The following is a 25,669-nucleotide window of genomic DNA, read 5'->3' as shown; positions in this document are numbered from 1 at the left end:
AGACGAGTTACGGCGTCTTCGGCAGAATGAGCATGGCTCGGAATGACGTGAAAACTCGTTCCCGGCGATCATAGTGTTAATTGCGAATATTTTCATGTTGAGCTATAGATTGTGGATGAATAAGCACAGAAAGGTACACCATGCAAATGTTAATGCTTTATTTGTTTTAACACTATGCCGTCCGTCCACGTATATATACGTGTTTTGAAAAAGCGCGATGTGGACCAGAGCCACGAGTATATACGTGACGAGTTGTTATTGTTTTATTCCATATTTATAGCGCTTCTTAGGTACCCGATCCACTACCAGCATCTTTTCAGATATTTGATTTTCGAAACATGCAGTACCGGCCAAACCCGCTTAGGGGCGCCATCGATCCACTGCACTATCATTGTGAATTTTAAAAAGAATAAAAAAGTACAATTCTGTGGGCGGATCATAGTTCCTTGATCCCAGCAGAACATCCTCCATCTTGGATCAGTTTGGCAAGCGGTTTTTTCAGCATGGAATAATGGGATTTATGATTAGCCAATGTGCATATCGATCTACCAGAATCTGAGGAAATGCTGCCGGCGATCACATGGCCTGACGGTAGGATAATATTACCCCAAATTACAGCTGGATTGGACATTGTTTTATAACGTAACGTGATTGGTCAATGAAAATGCTATATTGAACGCACACTGTATTGCGGATCAATAATAGTAATCGGCGTTCCCCGCCGCCCCCATTTCATCCATAGATGCTCTGTAATAGTCCGGATGCAGTTTGTTTTATTTCATTTGTATATATACAGCAGAAATGGCGTTTGATATAACGGCGCCAACGTTTAGCCTATTATCTAGCTCCCGGGAAAAAAGCCTAGACGAAAAGTGTGTTATACCTTTGTGGTGTCTCCATTAGGCCTGTAGGCGGAGCTCTAACCTAGAGCATGGGTTACACCGGGCTGGATGTGCCCCGGTGTGACACACAAGGTAGAGTGGATGACTGAGCAAGGTAGCTCTTGGTATGGATGTGAATAAAGACAGACGCTGGTACTAAAGTGTCCATTACTCGTTCTTACTACGACATAACATATTGGCGACGATGATGTCGATGTTGAACCTAAGCCAACCGGCACCTTTTCTTCAAAACGGCGGAGAGCCAGCCATTCCATTCACGGCATGGATCCGCACGTTCGAAAATTACCTGCTAGCCATGTCGGAGAAGGAGCTACCTGACGCGCGCATGCGTGCCCTGCTCGTCCATTGTTTGGAAGTGGAAGGACAGAGACTTTTCTATACAATGTCGGTGGCAGATGATAAGTACGCCACAGCTTTATCAGTTATTAGAAAGTTCTTTACACGGAAAGTTAATGTAGTGGCGGAGCGCTACCGTTTTCGTCAACGTAGCCAACGCAATGGCGAGAGCATGGACCAGTACGTTGCCTCTCTAAAAGAGCTAGCTACAACTTGTGAGTTCGGGGTGATGGAAGAGGAAATGATCCGGGACCAGCTGGTCGAAAAGACCAACTCAGCACGCATCAGGGAGCGATTACTACTGGAAGTTCCACTGACACTGCCCAAGGCTGTAATGATCGCTGGTCAGATTGAAACTGCGGTGTCGGAGGCAAAAGTCATGCTTCAGGGACAGCCGGAGAGCATGGTAGAGGCGGTCCAGTTCTCACGCTCGCGACAGTACAAGTCACAGCGGGGTAATTTTAATGCGTCACCGCAACCCTTGCCTACACAGTCTATGCAGGGTAAGACATGTTACAGATGTGGCTCTCCTCAACACATCGCCAGCTTTGATCGATGCCCTGCTAGGGATGCACTGTGCAACACATGTAAAAAGAAGGGACATTTTTCAAAAGTGTGTCTGGGTTCTAACAGAGTGAGTGAGGTAACCGAGTCTGAGACTGTACCTGAAGTGACTGTATTGTGCATGGTAGATGGTGCACGTTCGGTTGAAAAGATAGTGTGTACAGTGCAGGTTAGCACAGATGAACGAGACGGTCAGGACATTGAGCTCATGCTAGATACAGGTTCAGCTGTGTCTATTTTGCCCAGAGCGAGTTACATGCAATTATTCCCTAATGCATCTCTTACAACACCAAAGCTAAGTCTAGTCAGCTACGGAGGTAATGCAATCCCCGTTCATGGATGCTTGAAGGCTATTGTAGCTTTTGGTGACCGCTGCACTGAGGCAGAAATTTACATTGTGCAGAATGGGTCTCCAGTGTTAGGGAGGGACCTGTTTACTGCGTTACAGATGCAGATACTAGACGGCAAGGTCACGTCAGCTCAGTGCAACCAGACAAATTCAGTTGCGACCAGTGTTGAGAAAAATACACTTGGGTGTGCAAAGGCATTCACACATCTGGTGAAAATACATCCAGAAGTCAGACCTGTACAACAACCACTACGTAGGTTGCCATTCTCAGTTAGAGCAGCTGTATCCCAGGAGATAAAGAGACTGGTAGAGCAGGACATAATCGAGCCTGTAGAGGCATCTGAATGGATCTCACCCATAGTCGTTACTACAAAGAAAAACGCAGAATTACGCCTCTGTGTGGACCTGAGGGAGTCAAATAAGGCAGTAGTCATAGATGGGTTTCCACTACCCCACATGGAGGAACTGTTTACAGAATTGAGGGGCGCGACACTGTTTTCGACATTAGACCTTCAGAGTGCTTATCACCAGGTTACACTACACGAGGACAGCCGTAGCTTGACGACATTCATTACTCATGATGGACTGTTTCGCTTTAAGAGAGTGCCGTACGGACTGGCATCGGCACCCAGCTGCTTCCAACGGATGATGTCAATAATCCTTAAAGGTCTGTCAGGGGTCCAGTGCTATCTCGATGACATCATTGTCACAGGTACATCAGTGGAGGAGCACGACAGGAACCTGACGGCGGTGCTGCGACACATAGACGACGCGGGGCTCAAGCTCAACTACTCCAAGTGTCACGTCAGGAAAACAGAGCTGACTTTCCTGGGGCACACAGTGTCAGCAAAAGGACTGCAACCTGACGCATCTCACGCTGCTGCTGTGTCTGAGCTACCCCCACCTACAGATCTTATCAGGCTGAGGTCATTCCTGGGGCTCACAGGGTGGTATTCAAAATGCATCCCAGACTACGCCGTTGTCGTGGAGCCGCTGCGAGCGCTGCTCCGAGGGTCAGCAACATTCGACTGGACTCCTGAGGCTCAGCAGAGTTTTGAGGCAGTTAAAGGACTCATAGTTGATAGCCCTGCACTCTCACTCAGAGAGAAAATATTCTACTGTGGAAAAAGAGGCGCTGGGCTGTGTGTGGGCAACGGAAAAGTGGAGGACATACCTGTGGGGAAGACACTTCACACTACGGACAGACCACAGTCCCCTGACCACACTGCTCTCTTCGAAAGGTCATGGTAGAGCGGGCATGCGCGTAGCCAGGTGGTCCGCTAGGCTAATGTCATTCTGCTATGACATTCAGTACAAGCCCGGCAGAGAAACCGTCACTGCGGACTGCCTGTCCCGTCTCCCACTACCCGGCTCAGAACCTAGCCAGGAGGAGGACGTGGAAGTGGTAGCCCTTGTCTCTAATCTCTCAGCTATCACGGCGGCGGAGTTCAAAGCTGCATGCACTGCCTGCCCGGTGCAACTGAAACTACGTGAGATACTCACCTCCAGATGGCCTAAATCCGAAAAGGATCTAGGCCCGGACCTACGGATGTTCTTCAAACTACAGAACGAACTCTCTCTACACGATGACTGTGTCGTGCGAGGCCCATATAGACTGCTCGTCCCAGAGAGTCTACAGCCCAAACTGATCTCCCTGGCTCACGACACTCACCAGGGAATCGTGAGGACAAAACAGAGACTCAGAGAAGTATACTGGTGGCCTGGCATGGATGCCCAGATTGAGTCGGCTATCAAAGCATGCAACACATGCCAGTCACATGACAAGTCAGCAGTCACACGCACCTCTCCACTGCAGCCTGTGCCCTATCCTACTGGGGCTTGGGAGAAACTGGCAATTGACGTGGTGGGGCCCTTTGATAAAGCGCCCCTGGACTGTCGTTTTGCAATCACATTAATAGACTACTACAGTAAGTGGCCTGAGATAGCTTTTGTGCCACAGGTTACATCATGGACTGTGACAATATTCCTATCTACAGTTTTCAGCAGAGAGGGCAATCCGAAAGAGCTTGTCTCTGACAATGGCTCTCAGTTTGTGTCTCTGGAGTTTGAGGCGTTTCTCCAAGACAGGGGCATAGTGCACAGGAAGTCATCTGTGTATTATCCACGGGCAAATGGGGAAATAAAACGCTTTAACCGCAGTTTGAAAGACAGCTTGCAGACGGCCTCGCTGGAAGGCAAGCAATGGAAGGAGTTTACAACAGACTTCTTACAGGCCTACCGGTCTACTCCTCACTCTGCGACACAGCACTCACCAGCAGAACTGTTGCATGGTAAGCCTATGCGCACCAAACTCCATGTGGCTGGATTTCAGATTCCACAAGCCACACCACACTCGTCGGAGGACATAGCCGCCAGAGTAGCCGTGCAACAGAACAGAAGCAAGGCGGATCAAAGGCGAGGTGCGAAGAGTGTGTCATTCCCATGTGGCTCATACGTTCGGGTTAAGAAACCTGGCATTCTTCCTAAGACTCAGTGCAAGTTCTCCAAGCCACTCAAGGTAGTGGGGCAGAAGGGACCGCACACCTACATGCTGGCTGATGGACGCTGTTGGAATGCTTCCCATCTGGCACCGGTCTCTCTTTGGAGAGGAGAGGGGGACGGCGAGGGGTCGCCTTTGGACGGTGACATTACAGCAGGGCCACCTTCTGACACACACACAGAACCTGTAAGACTCTGCTCCTGTGTTGTAACCCAACCCCCTCCAATGTACAGTAAATGACCAAGTATGGTTGTCAATATTCCAATGTACAGTTTTGCTTGTACAGTTGTACAGTGTCCCCCACCCACCCACCCCTCCTACCCAACCCCCCCCCCCCAATCACCTCCAATGTACAGTGTCCCCCCCCCACCTACCCAACCTCCTCCAATGTACAGTTTCTACGTCAAATGTATATACTCTCTTTTCTGGACTCTTTTTGTATCACAAACAATACTGTATTTGCAAATCTGGTATGTCATAAATGTATAGATGTAGCAGTACTGTCTATCTGTATGTCGTGTATGTCATATGTTATGATGAATTGAAAATGGGGGACCCTGATGTAAAGAAGACGAAAGTCTTTCTCTGGTCTGCATCCCCTTAACAATTGTGTGTATTGAGCTGTACTGTACTGTACCCATTCTGCAATCTGTTAATAAAATGTTCAATCAAGAATGGAGTGATTGACAGTGTCAAAGGCCTTTTGTAGGTCCAGCATGATCTGTTAATACAATTTTCAATCAATCAATCAATCAATCAATCAATCAATCAATCAATCAATCAATCAATCAATCAATCAATCAATCAATCAAGACCCTCGTCGCGGGCACTGCATTCCGTTCTCAGAATGGATTTGACTCGAGAGAGATCATCAGCAGGCTATATATGATATTCAGACTCTAGATCTATTTGCAGAGCCAGATGAGATGAGGCAACCTGTGCGATTGGCTCTTGACAACTAATTTTGCACGTACTGTATAGGCTACAGACAGTATGTGTGTATGCGCGCACTGCGGGAGGTGGCCAGAAGCGCGCAACTAGCCAACTACTATTATTACTACTATATTAATACAGTTTGATCCATCGCAAAGCGCTCCAGCGCTTGAATACGGCCGGGGGATCCGCTCTATACAATGCAGACCCACGGCTCTCGTATTATAATGAGCCCGCGAGGCGTGTTATTATTAGAGTTAATAATATTGTATATTGTTTACACTGCCTTTTTATTCTATTTTTACTTCTCCACTGTACTATAATTATGTGACCTGTACCTCTGATTGATTGATTGATTGAAAACTTTATTAACAGATTGCAGAATGGGTACAATACAGTACAGCTCAATACACACAATTGTTAAGGGGATGCAGACCAGAGAAAGACTTTCGTCTTGTTTACATCAGGGTCCCCCATTTTCAATTCATCAGGACATATATGACATACAGATAGTCAGTACTGCTACATCTATACATTTATGACATACCAGATTTGCAAATACAGTAGGCTACTGTTTGTGATACAGAAGGAGTCAGGAAAAGGGAGTATATACATTTGACGTAGAAACTGTACATTGGAGGAGGTTGTCTTCTACTACCTGTACCTCCCATGCTGCTGAATTTATATTATTTTATGAATACAACGTTTAACGTTCGCTAACGTAGAGAAACGTCAGACGTAATTCGAGATACGTCAGACGTACTTCGAGATACTTCCGTACTTTCCGCCAATCAGCGCATTGCCCTGTCACAGGAGTAATAATCCTGTGGCAGGGCGGAAGTTCCAATCTGGACCGAGGCTCCGAGTCTGCAGCTGGACCCTATTGATCTATTCTGACGCGACGACCCTTCCCACATTTATAGTCTCCTTGCTTCGAGTTCAACATGTTCTTGGGAAGAAGATCTGTTGCGGCTTTGCGTCAGGAAATCACTTCCGGTCCGGCGGCGTTCACGTAAATCAAGGTATGGCATTCTTCTCGGTCCACTGACTTGTAAACAGAAGAGGGAGAACTTCAACAGAGGCAGGGCAGCGATAAGACAGAGACGAAAGGTTAACTACATGACGGGGTGCATGCCAGACGCATGTTTCTTCACCTGGGCCAACAGCTCGGCTATTCTCTGTCCGCTTGCTCGGTGTTGTTGTTGACCATGTTTTCTCGAGGAGGATGCCTTCTTCTTCCCAGACTGGCATGGAGCGGCTGTCGAAGGTCATATCTTAATATAGTAGCAGGACTAGCTCGCATGACGTTACTTCTTAACCTGTTACTAACCTTATACTGTAAAGGTAATTAGTAACACGTTGTGTTTATAGTTAAGCGTGGTTTGCTGATTGTTCTTATGCAATAACATACCCGGGGATTGATTGATTAAACTTTATTAACAGATTGCAGAATGGGTACAATACAGTACGGCTCAATACACACAATTGTTAAGGGGATGTAGACCAGAGAAAGACGTTTGTCTTGTTTACATCAGGGTCCCCCATTTTCAATTCATCAGGGAGAAGCTAAACTGGCTAACGTTAGATTCGATTCGATTACAATGTAATATGTATTGTGGATTACATTAGATTATATATTAGATTAAAATGTATTGTACTCTACTTGTGCTGTATAATGACAACTAGTAAAAGGTTTGGCATTCAACCAGAGTGCAAATGTAACAGTAAAGTGAATGAATGAATGAAAACTTTATTTAACAGATTGCAGAATGGGTACAATACTGTAAAGACTTTCGTCTTGTTTACATCAGGGTCCCCCATTTTCAATTCATAGTGCAACAGTATTAATGTACAGGTTATTAAACTGCATATAAAATATGTAAATTATCAGATGATCAGCTAATCGGATGCAGAGTTGTAGTATATAGTAATATGTACAGTGATGCAGGTATAAAGACACTGGGTAGTAAGTAGGGATGCTCGATATTGGCTTTTTTACCGATACCGATATTCCGATATTGTCCAACTCTTAATTTCCGATACCGATATCAACCGATATCAACCGATACCGATATATGCAGGGTTTCCCCCCCCAAAAAACTGAATAATTTCAGGTAACTAATAATTTCACTGGATATATATATAACAAATATTGTTATTGTTTTTTTCTTTTTTTAAACCGATACCAATATTTTCCGATATCACATTTTACTGCCGATATCGGCCGATAATATCGGTCGGCCGATAATATCGGACATCCCTAGTAGTAAGTCACATGGCCAGCGGTGTAACTAGTAAGAGTAGGTTATGCTTCTACTGTGCTGCCACCCACCACTGCGTCATTTGTTTATTTGTTTATTAGCAAAGGATCCCCATTAGCTGACGAGACGTCCACTAGTCTTCCTGGGGTCCAAGACAACATTAAAACATTACAACATATACATTGCAATTAAAACATAATACAATTCAAACATAGCAAGACATACCAAATAAGGAAACACAACATAGCAAGACGTACCAACTGAGGAACCACAACAACATTAACACACAAACATATTGCGGACAGAGAGTCAGAGGCACGTTGACCTGACGTCCTGACGCGTTCACCTGGTACCGTGTAACGTCACTAGTACGGGGGCTGTGCAACCAGTGGTTAACTGGTGTCCGTCAAATCCTAGATTAGCACTTAAGCCATAGCCTTGTAGTAGGCTACCATGGAGACGACAACAGATCAAGACGGTAAGCACGCAGGCTATAGCTGAGAGCGAGACGATGGACACGGTTACTCCCAGACCAGGCGTTCTTCAGTGTATTATTCTGTTGATGCTTATTGTAGACTTCACACTCGTCTGTTCCATTGGCCTCTTCAAGATCCTCAGGTTATTATCGAACCTATGGATTAGAGAGATTTGGCACACAGGACGCCGGTGCTAAAGACATCCAAACTGCCCACCTGTTATTGATTTAATTTATTTCTGTCGTTCGTTCTTCCTTTCAGGATGGGGAATTTCACCTCCTCTTCATCCAACGGGCTGTCCAGCTCGGCATGTGCACAATATGTTCAGGTAAGTGAAGGTGAGGCGGTTTGCTTATTAAAGTAGACACTTCTCAAAGACGAGTCCCAGGTTAGATAGTCACAGGTTAGGCAGGATTGCAGGCACGTGCTGCACAGATGAGGTTCAAAGGTGGCTCGGAATCCTGTCCCTTTGCCCTGACCGTGAGAAAGCCCTCTTATAACATATTATTTTTGGGCTGTACAGCTGAGATAATATATTCCTTTATTCGGGTGTCATAGCAGCAGCGCGGGGGGGGGCATACAGTAGAAAGACATAAATATAGGCAATAAAATTAGATCTGAATATAAAAATATGAGAACAAATAAACAGTGTAAACAAAGGTGCAGGTGAGGGTCTGTATATGCCCTATCTGCTAGGCTATATTATATGTTACAATAAATAAAGGCAATAAAGAATTTAAATCTGAATATATTCTATATGAGTAAGAGTAAAAGTAAACAGTATACACATGGTGCAGTATACACAAGGCACCCTAACTGGCATGATATACGTCATATGTTGTAGTCCGTGCAGGTGTTGGTGGTGAAGAGTCAGACACTTAGTGGTCAGACATTCCTAATAGTTCTCGAGTTCTGCAGCCGTTAGTTCTCCAGCTGCTGGCAGCAGTCCATGCCCACAATTGTGGAGCGTGAGCTTAGCTCTTATGTTAGGTGCAGCAGCAATGTCCCCCTTTTTAAAGCTTGAGCCCCATACCACCAAAACATCTGTGCATGTATGGTCCTGCTAGGGTGGGGAGTTGAGGTAATAGCCTATACTTTCTGTATTTCAGCATTTGCCACCCAGGCATGAGAGTGAGAGAGATCTATAATATTGATCTGTAGAACATATATTTTCTCTTGTTTTTTCATGTTCTCTCTTCAGAGAGAGCTACATGGTTTCTGTTGCGGCAGAACGAGTTGTATTTTCAGCCTCTTGGCTACAGGTGACCATTCAGCCCGAGCTGCTCTTGCCAATGCCCAAATGTTTTTTTAATTCCAGTGTTGGAGTTGTGCCTGAAGTTCATTAGGCATTTACTCTCTCCAGTGTGATCAGGGGCTCCTTTGCAGCCCTGGACACTTAATGAGAAATGTAGTCCCATTTAGGAAAAGAGGCTTTAGTCTTTCCCTCCACAACGTTTCAGCCTCTGAAACAACTTTCCCAATTTAGGGTCCGGACCAATGTACAAATGCTAAGATTTTCTGCTAACCCTCAACCTCTCCCAAAGACCAGAACAATGGTGCTTCCCTGCTAATAGGGAGGTGTAGTCTGACGTCACTGGTTGTTCCAGCCGAATAGGGATTTATCATTGGGAAAATGGATTATCGGCTATTGTACCAATTCTGCCATATGGAAATTGAAAAGCTTTACATTTTTGCACAAAACGAGTTCCCTTCTATCACTAACATTATTGTTTAAACATTTTTGGTTGAAATAAAATGTTGCGTTTTTTTTATGATTAATTGCGAATATTTTCATATTGAGCTATAGATTGTGGATGAATAAGCACAGAAAGGTACACCATGCATTGCCAGTGTTAATGCTTTATTTGTTTTAAACGAGGCGATTTAGAAATGGGCAATGGGGAAATACATTGGTTGGACAGAGGGTGGAAGATGAAAAACGGCAATGACGTAACCACTACACCTCCCTATCCTAACCCTGTTTTAAAAAACCAAAACAAGGGTGCTTCCCTGCTAACTCCAACACTGTCTTAACACTTTGAGTGCCGTTCACGTAGATCTACGGTTCTGTCATCCGATCGTTGAGTGCCGGAAACGTAGATCTACGTTTCTGTCACGGTATTTCTTTTATTATCTATATCCATTCATAATTCAGCGGTGCACCTTGTGCATACTGTTCTGTGTGTGTCTAAGCTGGCAGACGGTATTATACCGCCCTCTAACGCCTTTGGCCAGTAATGCACCCGGTTAGAAATGGGTTTGTTTATTTTCTATACCAAGCTGCGGCGTGGGGGCGGGTCCTAAACATTCCGGCAAAACACACGCTTATAGGGATGGCTTGGACAACTGATCCCGCCCGCCCGTTGAAGAGCAATGCCCAATAACGTCGGAGGGACGATCGCTGTGGATAACTGGAATGGTGATGAGATTATTGGATTTTTTTTTTCATTACTTCAGAGACTAGGTAAGGACACCATATATGAAAGCTTGCGTTGATCTGATATTTATTTCTACTGCGATTGAAGCTATGTGTTTATGTGTCTGGCTGTTCTGCCGTTGGGATGCAGGAGGGGGGGGGGGCGCCGGTCTAAACCACATTGCATGGAGCGTGCACCACAAAGGATAATAGTGATGATCTAGCGTTGATTTCAGGAAGATCCGATAATCAGGCGAAAAATTACAACATGTTTATTGAATTACACAAAAACGCCGTTTTCGTGTCTTTTCCCTGGAATTGCTCAGAAGCGGCCGGACTATGTTCATATTCAAAACGGTATCAAACGGAAATGTACGGATGAAAAAATAATCTGTTTTTTGCACGTTGACCAGAAGTATCTCAATGAGACTCGACGGTGTTATTAGACCCATAGCGATACTATAAAATATAGGTTTAGTTCTACAAACTACGTTTACATGGGTTTAATGGGCTGCACGGAAGTGGTCACTTCCCGGAAGGGGCGTGGCACTCAATGTGGTAAAAGCCAAAACAAGGGTGCTTCCCTGCTAACTCCGACACTGTCTTAAAAACCAAAACAAGGGTGCTTCCCTGCTAACTCCAACACGGTCTTAAAAAACAAAACAAGGGTGCTTCCCTGCTAACTCCAACACTGTCTTAAAAAAACAAAACAAGGGTGCTTCCCTGCTAACTCCAACACTGTCTTAAAAACCAAAACAAGGGTGCTTCCCTGCTAACTCCAACACTGTCTTAAAAAAACAACAAGGGTGCTTCCCTGCTAACTCCAACACTGTCTTAAAAACCAAAACAAGGGTGCTTCCCTGCTAACTCCCAACACTGTCTTAAAAACCAAAACAAGGGTGCTTCCCTGCTAACCCTAATCCTTGCTCAAAAACCAAAACAAGGGTGCATGGTCTAATTGGTCTATGCCTTTTTAAAACATACTTTTTCGTGTGGGGAAATGCACTGGAATCAGGCCTGTGAGCCATTTTGGTTCCAGACCCTTTAGTTCAAAGAAACCTTTTATTTAGTTGATTAATGATTTTCTTTCTTTCCCCTTTACCTTTTCAGGAGGTGGTGTCTCATAACTGTGTCGTCATATTCTCCAAGACGACCTGCCCTTACTGTAAAATGGCCAAGAACTTATTCAATGAAATTGGAACAACGTACAAAGTCATTGAACTGGACGAGCACAACGACGGGAGGAGATTACAAGAGGCCTTAGCTCAGATAACTGGCGCCAGAACGGTAATAATAGTCCCTTGTTGCATTTCATTTAGTTAAAGGTGCTATACATAACATTCGGCCACTAGATGTTGCACTAGAGCACCACCATGTCATTTATCCAATCGGGTGCATTCCACGTTGGGGAAATGGGAAGTAGGGATGGGTACATGCACGCAACATGTAAACGACAACATTCAACCTGCCAAAATGTTTTAATCAATATTTTTTGGGAGGGATAAAGCAATAGTCTTATTCCACACCTTTCTAAAAGATCTGTAGATGTATTCTTTTTTATTAGTGGTTTGTGTTTGTACATTTACAAATAGTCTCAACAACATGTTGCACACTTTGTGTAGCGTACTATTAATGAGCAGAGATATATAATCATATCATATATATATCCATGAGAGGAGAGACCTGCTGCAGACAGAGTGGCGGTAATTATTACAAATGGTAACTGACTGTTTTTTTTTTACTGACAATACACATTAACACATTAACTGCCACGCTTCTATCCATCAATGTATGATCACTGCCACCAGTCTAAGCCTATGGAGATGTTCACCTTCTTTGCAGGGCTATAACTTTTTAAATTGTATTGCTAAATTGACATTACTATGGCCCACATCGATTATCTATCGTTCAGGATGTAGGAACGTTATACTTTTTCATTCATAGATTCATACGAAAATACCATCTAGAATATAAATATGTTTTTATCGTTTTCTGCAGTAATTCCTAGAACGTGAGTTATAGGCATAAACGCATATATAGATTATCAACTGCCGTTTGTTGCTGATACACGTTATATTAAAAATTTCAACTGTACATGATCCTAAACGTTATGACTGATCATGCGCGGATGAACGGGGGGGGGGGGGGGGGGGTCGTTTATAATTCCGTGATCGTCAGTAAATGCTTTATGTAGTATGGGTGATATATTGATCAGAGCAGTTTGCATGAATAATAATAACTCACGCTGAAAATGACGTCGGCGTCCTCTTACCGTTCGCCGATGAGACTGGAGGAAAAAGATCCCACTTATTTGACGGTGATCTCCTAGATCCATTTTTCCGGTTTGTATAATCATAATAAACGCCCAAATCATATTGATTATTGAGTTATGGCAGCGATCCATATACACAATGTGTGTCTAGAGTCCTGCAACAATATGTGAGTGCCGGACGCATTTGCCCGGTGCACCGAGATCACAAGGGATCCATTTCCCGTTGTAACTCGCCGATCATCCACCAGGCGGCAGTATTGAAGCGTTGCAGAGTTGTGCAGGCTCCCACTGCATCAGACCAGGCTCCGTGAGGGCATTCTGAATACCATGGCGAAAAAATTAAATATGATCTCAATAACGTCGTACGCCGTGGAATGGCAGAATTAGCATGACCTTGAAACACGTTGTACGACGGTTTTGGCGCAGGATGTGTTAAGCATCGGGTATATTGCTGTGCATTGTTATGACATAATAAAATCGGTAGCGCCTGTGTGACTCCCCTCATTGCTGCTGCCATGCACTTTAAGATGTGTTCTAAAAATAGATTTCACTGAACAATTACTCTCAAGCACTACTAGAGTAATTCATGCGAATTCAATCTGGGAAAACATTTCTCGTGCACATCCCTAGACAGTAGGTGGTTAGGTTTAATTCAGTCAAGACACATTAGTGAGAGACCAAGAGTGCAGAGCAGGTTTGGCTCATGGGAAATTTCACTTTTCTTTTTTTTTGATCCACTCTTTCTCCCATTTTTCTATATTTTCTCCCATCCCAATTTCGTATCATCCAATTCAACCCTCCCCTGTCACGGACGCTGTTTCTTGCCTCCCACAAGCCGGCTGCAATGTGGACTAAGTCATACATAGCACAAGTCCCCTCCGGTACTTGAGGTAACAGCAGTCGCATCTTTTCACCTGCGCAGCTCGATCTCTCAGTGGCGAGGAGTAACGCGTGGGAGGCTCACGCTGCCCCCGACACTTCCTGATTCTACTGCGCAGGCGCACCAACCGACCTGTAGGAGTCGCTGTCCACAACGCCCGATCCCCACCCATCAGTTTCCCACCCCCTAATACGGCCAATGTGTATTAGTACGGACGACCAGCTAAACTGAAAGCAAATGTGGAGCGCTGGGCTCGAACTGACGAGCCCAGCGTCTCCAGCATTTCGTGGCGAGCGCCTTGCCCACTACGCCACGTAGCCGCCCGGGGGAAATTTCACTTTTCATCAACATCATCTTGTATAGGCTCTGTCTCTGTGTCCTATACCTAAGGTAACCGAATGGAATGGGTTATTATGACAGGTCGTTGGACATCGTATGGTCTCAATCCAGACTAGTCTCTGGAGACTTCCGGAGCCAAAACCTCGTCTTTGTTTATAAATGGTAAAATAGTCTGTATAGGCTATTTCTATCTGCTCACATTGTCATAGGAAGTAGACTGAGTAAAGGCAGCAGTAGTATAGTACTAGTGCTAAAAACGAATGCAGACTGTGTGCAAAGGTTTTTTTCAATACAGGAGAGCACATATGATTTGAGATGTTTGTAAATTTACTGAGAAAGGGATTAAAAGGACAGAATATTGCGATATATTGCTGTATTGGTTTTCTCCCCCCTTCCCCACCCCTACCCGGCAATGTCAACTAATTCAAATTTCAAATCATTTTAAAATATACTGTATATTTTGCTCACACACCTGCCTGAACATTGTGTAATGCATTGTGTTATTTATGATTATTGTGTTTCCAGGTGCCGAGAGTGTTCGTCAACGGGAACTGCATCGGTGGGGGTTCTGACACCAAGCAGCTTCACCAACAGGGCAAACTAGTGCCCCTGATAGAACAGTGTGCGCCTTGCTGTGCGGGGCTCAACTCCATAGGCTCAGGCAGTGGCCATTTTGAAGCGGCTAAATGACTAACCGTTCTTGCGCTCGTCTCTCAGCCTGTATGTCTTGAATGTCTGCTTGATTTTGTGCTACGAATTGTACATTGCTTGAGTACCGTTGTGTTGTTTATTTATCGGAGCACATGGGCTTCTCGTTGTTAAGGCTACCTCTTTTATTCAGAGTTGTACCCTGTTATTAAAACCGCCATATTTTAAAGAATCAAACTGTATGACTCTGTATTTTCCATACTGTATCGGTTGTTTTTGATTGAAATCCCAATTTTAAGAGAGGATCTTCTCATTTACAATCACTGTATATACATCGGACTCTAGTGCTTAGAGACTGATGTTTTGTCTCGGTGTGTGAAGTGAAACGACGCAAAGAATGTCAACTTTAACCTTTAAGCTGCTTTTTGAAAAACTGGGCTTTTGAGGTGATATCACTGTGCCCAGGCAGCAGTGGTTCGGCAAAAAATATAGTATATATATTATATAGTGTGTGTGTGTGTGTGTATATATATATATATATATATATATATCTGCTTAGAAAACGAAAATGTCTAATTTTCTTTTTCTTTCTCCACGTGGTAAATACACTGGTCACAACATGTTTACAGGAACGTTTTGGGAGTTTTATTTGGAGTGTATTTCGTGACTAACTAGGCTACACTGGCACACCTACTTCCAGTGAATGACGCTAAGCTAGGCTAACGTTGCGGCTGTTCCCTAAACCTAATGCATGCACAGAGAAGAAAAGCCAAGGGTATGTATCTGCTTGTCTAACTCTAGGGTAGATGGTAAATAAACTAATTTCTAATTTCCTAAAGATTTGGTGTGTTCCTTTAATACATCTTGCCAGTATGGCCATGACATTCTATTCAAAGTGGTCTTATAAAGTATTAAATTTAACTTGTTGAAACCAGTGGGAACCCTGTTTAATTTGAGGGTATTGAGAGCTTACAGCCCACTTTGTTCACGGTCCCCCGGTTTCAGGTGAGTCCAATGGTATTTTAATAGAAGTAGTTATCTTTTTTGTATGTTGTCAGAAATTGCTATTAAGAAAAGTCTGCATCCTGGAGACTTGATTTGTTATTGTCAAGTTGTCATTACTGCATTTCATTGTGCATGAGGATTCAGCTCTGGCTACCCTTAGAAATTATGCTGTGGCGGTAGATCACGGTTGACTAAAGTTTTTACAAATCTGAAAAACCTTTCCCTGGTTATTATGCGTCCTTGCCCAGTTGGCGTGTCATACGTTTTTTCTGTGGCTTTCAAGGGGATGCTTGATTCATTTACCCTTATCAAGAAATCTCTGAATTGTAATAGCTATCCAGCAGAACACTTGCACATAATGAGAATGTGCAGGTGCAAATAGAGCACACTACTATCACATAATAGTACATAGTGCTAATCAGATGTAGAGTTGTAGTATTACTATTACTAAGTAGTACTCATTTATATATTTTATATCCAGTTTAATCACCTGTACACATACTATCGCACTTTACTTAAAGGGGACATGTACTATAAATGTCATTTTTCAGTCTCTAGCATTGTATTATAGTAATTATAATATATTAGGAGTTAGTATCAATGTGTTTTAGTGTCTAAATACCATATTGGCGGATTGCTCTGATTCAGCTCAGATAATTTCCTGCTCCAGTAAATTAGTCCATCCTGATTTGAAGGCCTGAGTCACGTCATTCAGGCTCTGGGTAGAAGACAGTGATATGATTGGCTCTGTGGTTGTAGCTAATGCCCGCCCACAATCTACTTCCTCATACTGCGAGGCAGTGAAACCCGACACCTCTGCATACTCTGGAGGGAGATAGAGAGGGAGAGAGAGAGAGGGAGGGAGCACTTGGGGGGGGGGGGGGGGGGACCTGCCGCGCCACACGGGAGAGGGGAGGAAGGGAGGCCCCCCCCCCCCACAAGCTGCCGCAGGGAGAGAAAAAACGAAAGGAAGAGACGGCCTGTCTTTTGGCCTGTCTTTTTTCTCTCTCTCTCTCTCTCTCTCTCTCTTGCACCCCCCCCCCCCACAAGCTGCCGCAGGGAGAGAAAAAACGAAAGGAAGAGACTGCCTGTCTTTTTTTTCTCTCTCGCACCCCCCCCCCCCTCTCTCTCTCTCTATCTCTCTGTCTACCAGTCGCAGACTGTGTGGACTGACTGTCACTCAAAGTGCTTATGGGCGGAGCCAGGCCATAACAGCCTGAAATCTTGAAGCTGGAAAATGATGGTTTTGAGTACTTCATTAGAAATATAAAACAATGCATTTTTTTGAAAAAAAAACTTACAGATGTCTTCAATAGACTAACAGGAATTGTGTAAAGTTGCCCAAATAGTGCTAGGAATAGCAGTACATGTCCCCTTTAAATGTTCACTCTGTTGAATACAAACATATTTTCGTTGTAATGTACTGTATCATTTAATTTGTATTTGTGCCGTTCATGGCAAAGCACAGCTCCACAAAAGCACAACAGGCAACAGCACTTTCATAATAAAAAGCACTTTGCACATTCCATAAACAATTTTCACATTCCATGTGTGAAAGGGAGCAGGGAGAAGACAATCTTATTTTGCCTGCCCCTTACTCAAAAAACACTAAATAAACAATAGAAATAGATGGTCTGTCTATATTTAACACGCAATACTTACAATAACATGAGCAAAAATAATACAATAAAAATAGTCATAGGCAAAGTTATTACCCCTCAACTTCATCACAATACATTTTTAATCTAATCTAATCTAGTACAGTAACGGTGTGCGCAGCGTCACTAAACAAGCGCCCCCAGACAGTACTCTAGTCTACTGCATCACCGCAGCGTCACTAAACAACCGCTCCCAGGCAGTACTCTAGTCTCCACTGCATCACTGCAGCGTCACTAAACAAGCGCTCCCAGACAGTACTCTAGTCTCTACTGCATCACCGCAGCGTCACTAAACAAGCGCTCCCAGACAGTACTCTAGTCTCTACTGCATCACCGCAGCGTCACTAAACAAGCGCCCCCCAGACAGTACTCTAGTCTACTGCATCACCGCAGCGTCACTAAACAACCGCTCCCAGGCAGTACTCTGGTCTCCACTGCATCACTGCAGCGTCACTAAACAAGCGCTCCCAGACAGTACTCTAGTCTCTACTGCATCACCGCAGCGTCACTAAACAAGCGCTCCCAGACAGTACTCTCTGCTGCATCACCGCAGTGTCATTAAACAAGCGCTCCCAGGCAGTACAGTAGTCTCTACTGCATCACTGCAGCGTCACTAAACAAGTGCTCCCAGACACTGTACTCCAGTCTCTACTGCATCACCGCAGCGTCACTAAACAAGCGCTCCCAGGCAGTACTCTAGTCTCTACTGCATCACCGCAGCTTCACTAAACAAGCGCTCCCAGGCAGTACTCTAGTCTACTGCATCACCGCAGCATCACTAAACAAGCGCTCCCAGACAGTACTCTAGTCTCCACTGCGTCACTAAAAAAGCGCTCCCAGACAGTACTCTAGTCTCTACTGCATCACCACAGCGTCACTAAACAAGCGCCCCCGGACAGTACTCTAGTCTCTACTGCGTCACCACAGCGTCACTAAACAAGCGCCCCCAGGCAGCACTCTAGTCTCTACTGCATCACCGCAGCGTCACTAAACAAGCGCTCCCAGACAGTACTCTAGTCTCTACTGCATCGCCGCAGCGTCACTAAACAAGCGCTCCCAGGCAGTACTCTAGTCTCTGCTGCATCACCGCAGCATCACTAAACAAGCGCTCCCAAGCAGTACTCTAGTCTCTACTGCATCACCGCAGCGTCACTAAACAAGCGCCCCCAGGCAGTACTTGTACTCTGTGTGAGGCGGGGCTTCGGGGCTTGTACTCTGTGTGACTATGCGTGGGCGGGGCGTCTGGGCTTGTACTGGGAGCATGTCTATGTTCCCCGGGTCCAATGTTCCCCGGGTTCTATGTTCCCCGCTTTGATTGATTGATAGATTGAAAATTTTAGACCACCAGCCCTGATTCCAAACTCTAACCTTAAACAGTTCGAACGAGGGCCTAAGCTTAACCGTTCGAAACAAGGCGGACATTAATAATTAATAAAATAATAAAAATTTATAAAATGTTCAATCTATTAATCAATCAAAGCGGGGAACATAGAACCCGGGGAACATAGGACCCGGGGAACATAGGGATGATCCCCTTGTACTCTGTGTTGTTTCCTGTAAAACCCGGAAGTAGTCAGTTTGTGCTGTTTATTTTTACAAGAGGACTCTACAGCATTTGCATTTCTGTGTTCCGTGTTGCGGGTTAAGGTGAATGAATGAATGAAAACTTTATTTAACAGATTGCAGAATGGGTACAATACAGTACGGCTCAATACACACAATTGTTAAGGGGATGTAGACCAGAGAAAGACGTTTGTCTTTCAATTCATAGTGACATTTATGACATACACAACATACATGACAGGTATTTAGTACTGTTACATTTGTGACATACGATATGCAAATATACAGTACTCTTACCCATAGATCCTGACAGAGTATATACATATGATGGGGAGGGGACTGTACATTAGGAGGGGGTGGGTGGGTGGGAGAGAAATATACATATGGTGGGGAGAGAATATATATACGGTGGGGAGGAGACTGTACATTAGGAGGGGTTGTGTGGGTGGGAGAGAAATACGGTGGGGAGAGAATATATACATGCGGTGGGGAGGAGACCGTCTATTAGGAGGGGGTGGGGGGGTTTGGACATTTACGGTGGCCAGTTTCGAATTGCAGCCTCCTGTAGGTGCTCAAGCGGTTTTGAATGTGGGTAGGGATTCACATTCCTTTACAGCTTTGGGTAGGGCGTTCCACATTGATGTGGCATAATTGCGAAACGTGTTTAGTCCCTTGTTTGAGCCGAATCTGGGTTTAACATGATTTGTTGAGCTCCCTCTGGTGTTGTGATCGTGGTATTCACTGACCTTTGGGAAGTATTTTGACATGTACATGGGTACCTTGGTCGTGTAGTGTATCTTGTAGACCAGGCCCATTGCAAGTTGCTGTACTCTGTCGTCTACTCTAAGCCATCCTAGGTTGTCAAAGTGGGCAGGGGTGAGGTGGGTTCTAGGAGTAAGGTCAAGCAGTAGTCTGACCAGTTTGTTTTGAGATGTTTGTAATTTTGTTTTTAGTGCCTTTGAGGTGCTTTGGTACCATGAGGTGCAAGCATAGTCGTAGTACCCTTGAATGAGTGCTCCTGCCAGAGTCTTCAGGGTATTCTTGTTTACCAGAGAGGAGATCCGGTACAATAATCTAGTTCGTTGGTTGACTTTTTTTTATTACCTTGGATGCCATTTTGTCACAGGAAAGACTTGCCTCTAGGATGGAACCTAGGTATGTAATTTCATCTTTCCTTGTGACAATATTGTCACCCACTGTAACTGAGAAGCCGTCGGTCTTGCTGAGTTTGTTATTTGATCCGAAGAGAATGGACTCTGTTTTACCCAGGTGTAATGATAGTTTGTTATCAGCGAGCCAGGTGCAGATTCTGCCGAGTTCAGAGCTGAGGGTTTTTTCAACCTGTAACTTGTTCTTGTCAGAGACCAGCAGGGCTGAGTCGTCCGCGAACAAGAACAAGTTGCAGTCACAAGCTGACGACATGTCATTTGCATAAATTAGGAACAGTAGCGGTCCTAGTATGCTTCCTTGTGGAACACCACAGCTCACTGTGAGAGGGGGGGATAGAGTACCGTTTACCTCCACCATCTGTTCTCTCCCCTCAAGGTAGGATTGCATCCAGCTCACTGATAAACTATCAAAACCAATTGCTTTTAGCTTGTCAATCAGAATGGAGTGATTGACAGTGTCGAAGGCCTTTTGTAGGTCCAGCATGACTGAGGGGTACAATTCCCTGACTGTATTGAGAGTATGGTATTATTAAACCACTACTTAGTTATGTACTTTAATTACTGGCCATACAGTACATGAATATATCTGGTGAACACCCACACAAGAATATGGCAATGACACATAAAGTTCTAGTTAGAGGGATTTATTATTATTAGAGCAAGCAACGGTAGGTTACAGATTGAGAATTATACTTGTGCTTGTAAGGCGAAGAACACTTAAAGTAGGTCAAGAGCGTAAGTCCATGAGAATAGTAAGATGGGTGTAACTGACGCCACCTGTAGCATAGCAATTACATAAGGCACACTAGTAGTTGTACAGTGTCCCCCACCCACCCCTCCTACCCAACCCCCCCCCCCACTCCTACCCCCCCCCCCCCCCCCCCCCCCCAACCACCTCCAATGTACAGTCCCACCCCCACCTACCCAATCCAATGTACAGTTTCTACGCCTAATGTATATACTCTTTTCTTTCTGGACTCTTTTTGTATCACAAATACAGTACTGTAATTGCAAATCTGGTATGTCATAAATGTATAGATGTAGCAGTACTGTCTATCTGTATGTCATGTATGTCATATATGTTACGATGAATTGGAAATGGGGGACCCTGGTGGAAACAAGACGAAAGTCTTTCTCTGGTCTGCATCCCCTTAACAATTGTATGTATTGAGCTGTACTGCACTGTACCCATTCTGCAATCTGTTAATAAAGTTTTCATTCATTCATTCATTCATTCAGTCAGCTGGAGACGCTGGGGGGTTCCCTCCGGTTGTAAGCCGGCAGGGTAGAGGAATGTTCGGGTGCAAAGTCTGGGTCAACGCGGAATAACGAGGCTCCAGATACAGGAGCCAGTGCAGTACTCCCTTGGTCCGCAGACAAAGCAACAGCTATAATCCAGTATGCCCGACAGCATGGATGAAAGCTAGCCAGCCTCTGGTCCTAGAGGCGGGCTCGAGGGTGCTCCTCACAGGGGTAGATCCCACACGATAGTGGGGTAGACGGTTCTCTGCTCCAGCAGTCACGGTACCAAAGCAATATAATCCAGCCAGAAAAGGCTCTGCATTCGCCGGTGTAGGTTCTCCGGTGTACATATCCAACGGTTCTCGTCTAGGACTCCTCGGGTGGTGGCACGAGTTTAGGCCGCCCAGCCTGGATAAGTGCACTAGCTATAGGTACGACGAACCGGTGGTAATGCTGGTCACTGAAGAACGGTAGCCGCACGATACACTATAAATGATAGACTATTACTTCACATTAGAATAAGTCGAACTCAACGATACTGCGTTAAACTCTGACACTTTAGCTATATATTCGCACACGGTTCTCAAGGCTCTATTCAGGGGCAAAGAGGCCCACTTCACGGCACGTTGTCTCGTGGTGAAGGCTTCAACGTTTAGGATAAGAACACTGCTGTATCCACCTGCAACGTATTTATACGTAAGGTGAATAATCTAGTGCCAACCTCAGTTCTGTCTCGTATTACTGCGCAAACCTGGACATGTTGAGACATGCCTTGGCGTTGCCTTTGAACTTGCCATTGGGGGTATGGCCGTTGGCGCCTAGGGGTCGCTGTCCAATAGGAGAACGAATATTATGGTCTGGTTTGTACCCAGGTAAAGGGATATTCCGTGTATATATACAAAGAATATACAAGGGATATCAAACGATATACAAATATTATACAAGGGATCTCAAGCAATAAATATATATATTCGGTTTAATCTGACCCTTTGTAACAATGACCATGCCGCAGTAGGTTATGGTTAGGGTTCAAATAAACAGCACAAACAACACAGTACTGTCCTAACCCAGTTGTACAGTAAATGAAAGTAAATGAAAGTATGGCTTTGTCAGTATTCCAATGTACAGTGTCCCCCACCCCCCCACCCCCTACCCAACCCCCCCCCCACCAAACCCCAACCCACCTACCCAACCTCCTCCAATGTACAGTTTCTACGTCAAATGTATATACACTCTTTTCTGGACACTTTTTGTATCACAAACAGTACTGTATTTGCAAATCTGGTATGTCATAAATGTATAGATGTAGCAGTACTGTCTATCTGTATGTTGTGTGTGTCATATATGTTATGATGAATTTAAAATGGGGGACCCTGATGTAAACAAGACGAAAGTCTTTCTCTGGTCTGCATCCCCTTAACACATCCACCGCCATAAACGGCGTACGACGTGTTTGATGTCCATGCTAATTCTGCCAAACCACGCTGTACGACGTTATTGAGATCATATTTCATTTTTTTGCCATGGCATTCATAATTCCGCCACCCAGCCTCTGCTGATACAGTGGGAGCCTGCACAACAGTGCAACGCTTCAATACCGCCACCTGGTGGATGATCGGGCGAGTTACAACCGGAAATGGATCTGGTGATCTCGGTGCATCTGGGAAATCCGTCCGGCAGTCACATATCGTTGCGGGACTCTAGACACACATCCGTGTATATGGATCGCTGCCATAACTCAATAATTGATATGATTTGGGCGTTTATTGCGCCATACAAACCGGAAATGGATCTAGTCGATCGACGTCAAATAAGTGGGATCTTTTTCCTCCAGTCTCATCGGCGAACGGTAAGAGGACAGTAACGTTATTTTCAAGGCGATTGTACATTTCTTTATTTACAAACCATCTGATCAATAAATCAACCCATACTACATAAAGCATAACTGACGATCACGGAATTATAAACGCCCCCCCCCCCCCCCCCCCCGTTCATCCGCGCATGATGAGTCATAACGTTTAGGATCGTATACAGTTGAATTTTTTAATATAGCGTGTATCGGCAATAAACGGCAATCGATAATCTATATATGCGTTTAGGCCTATAACTAGCGTTCTAGGAATTACTGCAGAAAACGATAAAAACATACTTATATTCTAGACGGTATTTTCATATGAATGTTTGAATGAAAAAGTATAACGTTCCTACATCCTGAACGATAGATAATCGATGTTGAATGGGCCATAGTAATGTCAATTTAGCAATACAATTTAAAAAGTTATAGCCCTGCAAAGAAGGTGAACATCTCCATAGGCTTAGAGTGGTGGCAGAGATGGGCATGAGAGGGGCAAACTGCGTGGCAGTTAATGTGTTAACAATTTTATGTATTGAGTTGTACTGTACTGTACCCATTCTGCAATCTGTTAATAAAGTTTTCAATCAGTACAAGCCCAGATGCGTCTATTCTTATCCCAACCCATGTTTGCGATCTGATTGGCCACTGTCGTTTCTGGTCATGTGACATGTGCGCCCAATCGCGTGACGCGACCATTTCCGCCTCGACCAGCAGCAAACTACCTAACGCCTACGATCCACACTCTAACCTTAACCAACTTCGAAAGAGTGCCTACGCTTAACCGGCGAAAGAACTTGCCGTCACACGATATCGCCCTGCTCTAAGACAAACTCTAACCTTAACCAACTTTGAAAGAGTGCCTAAGCTTAACCGGCGAAAGATCTTGCCGTCACACGATAGGCGTGACCAGAAACGTCAGTGGCCAATCAGAGCGCAAAACGCGAACGCGGAAGCAAACATGGGTTGGGATAAGAATTTAGGCAGCCCCGACGCCTGAATACTTTCCACAACAAAGTCGTGTTTCCGCGTCTCTGATTGGCCAGGTCATGTGACATGTACGCCCAATCGTGGGACCGCAAGTTTTTGGATGGTTAAGCTTAGGCGCTCTTTTGAAGTTGGTTAAGGTTAGAGTTTGTCTTAGAGCATGGCGATAGAACGCCTGCCCTGATTCCAAACTCAGTCTAACCTTAACCAACTGCGAAAGAGTCGCCTAAGCTTAACCAGTGATGATTGATTGATTGAAAAGTTTATTAACAGATTGCAGAATGGGTACAGTACAGTACAGCATAAACTAGGCCTGCGTTAGGTAGTTTGCAGGCTGTTCGACCTGGAAATAGGCGCAGAACTTGCCGTCCCACGATTGGCGCACATGTCACATGACCTGGCCAATCAGAGCGCAAAACTCGAACGCGGAAACACAAATTTGTTGTGGAAAGTATAGACGCAGCCCCGACGTCCCGCCTCACACAGAGTACAAGCCCTGAAGCGCCGCCCGCGTGAATATTAAAGGCAACCAACTTGTGTTCAGCTTTTCGTTCAGCGTTTCTCTGATTGGCCACACGGCCAATCAATCAATCCACTAGCACACGCCCTTGCGGCGCGGCAGAAGCGCTGGTCGAACCAGCGGTGTTCTGTTGTGTGACTGTACTACAGCGGTGTTCTGTTGTGTGACTGTACTAAACTCTTCCACCACATGACCGACATTTGACATACAGTACACCTCCTATCTATGTTGGGATTATGTTTGGTCATGACAAAACAATAAAAATCGCTACTGTCTGTTAGTAATGCTGCCACCACCCACTTCAATGACAGAGCTCTCAAATCAAATCAAATCAAATTTATTTATAGGGCCCGACAACACACGTTAATGTCCCCATGGGCCGTACAGGTCTTCTTTAAACAAGTCAAGAAGACAACATAACAATAAGTCAAGAACAGAACAAGAACACAATATTTGCGAATGCATAAACTATATCTTAAATTATGGCGATGTGTCTAATATGACTGTCGCGAAGTCATTGATAAGCGACAGCCATATTAGACACATAGCCATAATTTAAGATATAGTTTATGCATTCGCAAAATATGAGAGCGCGCCGCTGTCATTGAAGGGCTTCCTACAACAGAGCACCGCCGCTGCTGCTGCTGAAGCTGTATCAAGCCGGCGGCGGCGCACGAAAGCCGGGGATAAACCACCGCGTCGCCCCGCTGGCGCTTCAGGCTCAGCAGCCTCCACGGGCGAAATAACATATAACGTTACAGTTCCACACTGATGTACAGTGAGTGTCTAATATGGCT

The 25,669-nt window shown here is 44.8% G+C and overlaps 1 protein-coding gene across 3 annotated transcripts; it reads left to right on the top strand.

Annotated features, from left to right (window-relative positions):
- The first annotated feature begins 6,514 nt into the window (after positions 1–6,514).
- glrx2 (glutaredoxin 2) lies at positions 6,515–15,646 on the top strand. 3 transcript variants are annotated; one of them, XM_084307734.1, is made up of 4 exons: positions 6,515–6,606; positions 8,583–8,649; positions 11,848–12,024; positions 14,754–15,646. In XM_084307734.1, the coding sequence occupies exons 2-4, from the start codon at positions 8,584–8,586 to the stop codon at positions 14,916–14,918; spliced, it is 408 nt and encodes a 135-aa protein (XP_084163860.1). In that variant the 5' UTR covers positions 6,515–6,606; position 8,583; the 3' UTR covers positions 14,919–15,646. The 3 variants fall into 3 exon arrangements, with proteins under 3 accessions (XP_084163860.1, XP_084163859.1, XP_084163861.1); XM_084307733.1 differs by lacking the exon at positions 6,515–6,606 and adding an exon at positions 6,617–6,851; XM_084307735.1 differs by lacking the exon at positions 6,515–6,606 and adding an exon at positions 6,661–6,694.
- The last annotated feature ends 10,023 nt before the right edge of the window (positions 15,647–25,669 follow it).

The sequence above is a fragment of the Notolepis coatsorum genome (assembly GCF_963971535.1).
Source record: "Notolepis coatsorum genome assembly, chromosome: 2".
NCBI classification, from domain to species: domain Eukaryota; kingdom Metazoa; phylum Chordata; class Actinopteri; order Aulopiformes; family Paralepididae; genus Notolepis; species Notolepis coatsorum.
The sequence above is the reverse complement of the archived record's forward strand: the minus strand, read 5'-3'. Positions and strand labels throughout refer to the sequence as shown.